The following is a 6,000-nucleotide window of genomic DNA, read 5'->3' as shown; positions in this document are numbered from 1 at the left end:
AGATTAATCACCACTAGAAATTTTGGCACTTCACTGGCATGGCCCAGCCTGACAATCATGGGCCCTACTTCTTGTGGTGGGCCTATTACAATGGAAGACGAGTCGCCGACATAATTGGCAAATGGGAAATTAATCCGATTTTACGGCCGCAATTTCTCTAAACTAAAAGCTTCTCCTTGAATCAATGAAAAATCAACGAATAAGATATGTAAATTTACCCATAATGAAGGTGAAAAATGTACTATGGAGCCGAGTTTCCTTGAAGAATTTACCCATTTCTTGCACGACATGTTATCCATACCTTGTCCAGTTGCCCTTGTCAATCTTACTGAATGCCTAGTCGACCGGACGGATATTACTTCCATCCGCAAGATTACCCGGCAAAAAATATACATTCTTTTATCCATATTCTTATTGCCATATATTGTTAGATCCCCCATTGCTTCTTTAGATGCAATGTTGCTCCAGATCGGGCATTTTGGATTTTTGGGGCCAAATTTTGTAGTCTGGGTCGATCAGAACTGGAAATCTAATCTTGAAGAAGGTTGGATTTTCTATAACCTGTTGATGAGAACTGGACTGTGGTTGGAATTGCCAATCCGAACCAAAATACGCAACCGGACATATTGAGAGTGTTGGAAACCCAATCTGGATAAGCCCAACAAAACAAGCCACTACCGATGTTTGGTGGTCTAATGGTTAAGTCTTGGATTAGTCGCCTAGACATCCTAATTAGGATCGAGTCACCTTTTGTGCAATCGTAGTTCCGCTAAAACAAGAGCCGAAGGGTTTACTTGACTTGAACGAGTTCGAGTAGCCTTGGTGGGTTAATCTCTATGAGGGTAGCCATGTCGGTCAAAATTGTTGTGATATGCCAAAAAAATAACTCAAATCTCTTATCTTTTTCTTTTTTATTTAAAAGAAGGCCATAAATTTTCTTCTTTTGCTAGCATGAAGCTTCCGCGGAATTCCAAATGACAAATGTTCATCCTTCTCGAACATTAGACGCAGTCGGGAACCGTGTGAAGCAGAAGCAGGTGGAAATAGAATTCAACTCAACACGAAGAAGCAAGAAGAGGGGTCCACGTATATTTATATAAACGAAGAAAACGCTCTGCGATAGCTTTGTTCCTATTTTTTAAAAATTTTTCAGTTATTTTCCGATATGTTGGTCTCTGTCCTTCTCGATCAGCTCGGAAAATCGAAGAACACATGTTGTGGGTCAAGTTGAGATCCCTCCTTTGGCCTAAACGTGAGTTTCAAACTCCGATCACTCACATGTTTACTCGTTCAGTGTTATTTTTCTCGCGATTCTTCCGTCCTTAGCTAGATTCGGTACGGTCGTCATCTTACGATGATCTTGTATGATTTAGTTCAATTTAATTTTCCGTTTTTTTTTTCTAAACTGTGTTGATTTTTTGATACAGTCAATTCGAGGATCGAATTCGAACGTCTGAACAGCATGTCTGGTGGACCAAGCGTGAGTGCAGAATATGAGAAAGTTTTCAGGACCAAGTCCTACGTAGATATGTGTGCCGAAGTCGACGAGCAGATGCAAAGAAGAGTCAGTGGCAGATGTCTGTCTTCCTCCTATCGAAGTAGCACGTATGTTTGTCTCACCGAGAATCTCCATGAGCCTCCTCAAGATATCCTTGTAGAAACTACGGAAAGCTCGCTCACGCATCACCTCATCATAGAGTTCGTAGAAGCTAGTGTTGAAGCATGGAACCGCTGTCTGTCGCTCCTTTGATGCATCCATCAGATAAATGGTGATTACAGTAAGATCGAAAGGGCAATTCAGATAGCTCGAAAGGTACTTGATGACAGTAGAGTTTTCTCCGTCCATGAAGAATACCGAATTATTTCCGAGGAGTTAGCTGCATATGCTTCGTTGGATAATCATTTATTGGTTGTGGGACAAACACAGTATCACGATCTTCTCCAGTCGTACAGACTGCTGAAAAGCAGGCTAATGATAGAGCAAGGGAAAGCAAGAAGGAGAATGAAATTGTTTATGTTCTTCGAGAATGTAAGAAAATGCAGCCCAGTGGCTTCTTGCACTTCAGGATCTTCCAAGGATCAGGCAACAAGGATCAGGCCAGCCCGTGGAAATGACATGCCGAAGTTGGTTGCTCTAGAAAGACTTGACAGACAAATCGATCAAGCCTTGAGAGGGCTTTTCCCGTTGATGATTCAAATTAGTACTATCCATAATCTTGTCCAGGCGGTACACAATGAGGTGGAGTACGGGAAAAACCTCATGAGGCTGTGCTCGGGGAACCAGGGGAGGGAGATGCTGGAGGCTATAGTGAACAATTTCGATGTTGACAGAGTAGATTTCTTAAAGAAGCTAGGAGAGCTCGAGGATCATATCCGCCTGTGTCTTCTCATTATCAACAAAGCCAGAAGGTCTATTGTTGTCGAACCAGTAGCTGACAGGTCTGATTCAACATGATACGCAACGAGAAAATTAATAAGCCAATAATTCATTCATCTTACATCACGAAAGTGTGTCTTGAAGGAAGACACACATAACGTTATGACTGTAAAATAGAAATCACACCACATAGCCTATTATACGATACGAAGCTGCGATTCGGGTCGAGCTCCTTCTTGATTATTCTTTTCCACATTTGTGTAATAGAATGAATTTCAGTGTATAGAAATATGCCATCGAATTCTGTCCATAAAGTTTCTCAAGAATTTCGATTTGAGCCATAATCACCTCACTAGTTAAAGGCTCGAGAAAAGCGACGGCGGGCAGCTCAAGATCGATGACGAGCACGCCTCTGCCAGCTCAAAACGTGAAATTCTGAAATGTGATTGGTGGCCTCGGTCGCAGCTCGGTTAGAATTGTATGTTACTGGAGAATGTCTGCCCAAAGGCCCAGTTAGACGGCACGATGTTCTCAAAGACCCTGGTCTCTCCGTCGGTTGTGGTGACCCTGAAAGAGAGGGACTGACCATTGAGGTAAGAGTTGGACTGCCAGTTTGCTCCCCAGTTCCTTGACATTGCCATCCATCCAGTCTTGGAGCCCTTGATCGACACCGATTGGATCGATCCAGCCCCTGCAACATTGCTGATCTGCACAAGCTCGAAGTAGTCTCTCCCGTTGATGGTGAATCTCACTCCTCCGTGTTTCTTGCAGGGCACCCTGTAAGAGGATGTTTATAAACTAAATCAGGAACAGTACTTGCAGCAAGATATAGATTTATGATCAGTTACGGCTATTATCATTGCACGGAAAGTAACAATTACACCTCACTAATCCAATCATATCGACTTTCTCTTTTCAAGCGGAAAAGAGATTAGTGATTATTATTGGCATGGAGGCTCTAAATGAACCTCCTGAGAGCACTGGACTGTGTAAGAGTGTCATGTTGTTAGAAAACGCACGGAAGCTGTGGATTCAATGCATCCATTATCGACAACGTTGGAAGCAGGACATTTGAAGTACCTTTGGAAGAGGACTGGCACAATCCCTCCCCTGTAGATGCCGATCTTCTCCCAGGCGGGTTGGGCCATGTCAAAGTGCTGCAATGGAGGATTGCACCAGCCTCCATTATTGCTGGGGAGGGCAAAGTTTGGAGGGCAGAAATTGGTCGCTGTGATGGTGACCGAGGCTCCCTTTATACACCACCTGGTGTCTGTTTGGTAGTCACACATGATCCTGTAGCACTGCCCGCAGGATGCTCCGTCATTGAACAGTGCAGTGCTCAGGGCCGCTGTCCGGGTTCCATAACCTGCCGCATACAAATTCCCGTACCCGCACGCCCCTCCTACACCATTACAAATTGCTTGGATCTGTCAGCTTAGACTTCAGGTTTCTGTTTCCACTGAATCATACATATCTTTTTGTATCATCGTATATAAAGGAGGAGATTATTGTTTTGCACAACGAATCAGTCATGATCCGGCAGGAAATGTGGGGGGTCTAGCACTAAGAACAGGAAGCATAAGGCGTGGTAATTCCCGGGTTTTAACTTAATGACAAGAGCTGAGACAGTGAGATGCGCAATCGTGCAGACTACACGACTTCTATATGCTAAGCGGAGTCTGGTTTGGCTCTAACACTAAATATATAGTTAGTCAAAGCTCGACAAGAAACTAAACCTTTAACTTACTTGCACGCCGACCGAACTAACTTTCCTAAACCTATGAAATGGGAAATTCCGGTGAAGCCGGAGGAGTCGGAAGAAAACAGCTTACCCATGGTGCCGGAAGCATCGCTGCCTCCATAGAAGGTGGCATGGCCTTTTGTCCACCCCGAAGGAGCAAAAGCCGAGACATTAGCAAAGCACAGAAGCAGGCCTGCTACCAGTGCATAAATGGCTCTTTCCATATTCCTAGTTTGCCTTCCAACAGATAAACAGATCGAATCCAGATCTCAAGATGTGAGCAGTGAGGAGTTTTGGGAGAACTGAAAGTGCACACTACTTTATATAGGAAATAAGACCCTGAAGGCCACCGCGAAGATAAAGCCCAGTTGGGAAACTGTACTCAATGTGAGTGGATTTTAACGGCGGTGTTGGGATTTGAAACCTGTTGGTAGCATCTCATTTGTCCGAGTAAAAATTAGTATCGACCAGTGGGCTGCCGATAAGACCCGCTAAAAGCATATCGTGACCAGTGCCAAATCGATGTCTGAATAAAAATGATTTCAGGCACTAAATTAAAGATATCCCGTGATCTCATCGAAGTAAAATGGTCAAGGCAAAATCTACTACAAGATGAGCGCTCTGATCAATCAGGAGCAAAGGTTATTTCCTTCTGATATTATATTAACCATATGACGGGCCCGCGCATACGCACGGGCTAGAGTTTTTGGGTCGAATGATGTTTTTGTGTTAATATTTTGTGAACAGTCAAATATAAAATCTGTCAATATCGTGAAGTGGAAAACACTTGTTAAATAGAAATGTTATAATAAAAGATTACTTTATTTTCTTTATTTATTATTATTTTATTTTAAGAGCTTCCAATATATTTCAAAGCGGTTATTTTTACACTAGATTCAATTTTAGCTTGAATATTTCAATATTGATAGGACAAAAGTGACACGTGACACATAGTTCTAAATTCTCTACGACATTCATCTTGTTTGTGTCACGATATTGATCTCCAAAGTGTGGGCACTTATGCATGAACGGCAATTGTTGTTCTGCACCATCGGAGACAATGTGCCTGAAATTTGCGTGACAACGCATGATTGTGGCTTCTTCATCACGAACTAACAGCAGCGGTGTAAAATTTTCGTGGCCGCAACGATCATCATTCTATAGCCTCCACTCTATTCAAGACCTCATTATCGGTGTCATGAATGTAATGCTGAGCAAATTAAGCTTTCAAACCATCAAGTGGTAATAAAAAGCCAGGCAAATGATAGTTCTGACCATTCAAGAGAAAACAGTATAGACCACGACTCTTACGAGCAAGTGAATCAATTTTACCCCTCGTTGATGTGAAAGCAAGCGCGGCATTGTACATACGAATCTTCCGACGATATACTCCTACAGTTCGACCATATTGGTAATCTAAAAGTGACAATTAAACTTGTCTTTTCGAAAAACATGTATCGAATTTAGAATTCTTGGTGTACTTACTTTTCTCTGTTCTTTTCTCGTACCAATGGATGACTCCATAGTATTCACAAACACGTCTGGCGACCAAAGTCCCATGGCTCCTTAATTCTCATTGATGTTGAACTTTGTCCTAATATAGTGTGAGTATCATTCTTACGCATATTTGTACCTGTAAATTAGTAAAAAGAATTACACATTCGTCAAATGTAATGTATAATGGGCATTAGATCAATAGGTAAGTCATACTATCTCGACAATAGGGATATAATGTGTACAAAACGTGGGGAATTAAAAGTATCATATATGTACTTAATTAAAGGATATAATTAAAATTATTAGAGTGTATTTTTCATTTTAAAAACAAAATTTAAATTTCAACCTTTAGGGGAAATGACACATTATTTCGGCACCATGTATT

At 41.9% G+C, this 6,000-nt stretch overlaps 2 protein-coding genes across 2 annotated transcripts; one reads left to right on the top strand and one right to left on the bottom strand.

Annotated features, from left to right (window-relative positions):
* Window positions 1-974: 974 nt before the first annotated feature.
* On the top strand, window positions 975-2,455 carry LOC116202537 (UPF0496 protein At1g20180-like). Its single transcript, XM_031534122.1, has 4 exons — window positions 975-1,037; window positions 1,154-1,217; window positions 1,428-1,564; window positions 1,763-2,455. Exons 1-4 carry the CDS (start codon window positions 975-977, stop codon window positions 2,453-2,455), a joined length of 957 nt encoding a protein of 318 aa, XP_031389982.1.
* LOC116215812 (expansin-A11) lies at window positions 2,446-4,429 on the bottom strand. The gene is made up of 3 exons (XM_031551627.1): window positions 4,210-4,429; window positions 3,458-3,779; window positions 2,446-3,154 (listed from the first exon to the last, which is right to left on the bottom strand). The coding sequence occupies exons 1-3, from the start codon at window positions 4,340-4,342 to the stop codon at window positions 2,848-2,850; spliced, it is 762 nt and encodes a 253-aa protein (XP_031407487.1). The 5' UTR covers window positions 4,343-4,429; the 3' UTR covers window positions 2,446-2,847.
* Window positions 4,430-6,000: the final 1,571 nt, after the last annotated feature.

The sequence above is a fragment of the Punica granatum genome, chromosome 1 (genome assembly GCF_007655135.1).
Source record: "Punica granatum isolate Tunisia-2019 chromosome 1, ASM765513v2, whole genome shotgun sequence".
Taxonomy (NCBI): Eukaryota; Viridiplantae; Streptophyta; class Magnoliopsida; order Myrtales; family Lythraceae; genus Punica; species Punica granatum.
This window is presented reverse-complemented; position numbering and strand designations above follow the sequence as displayed.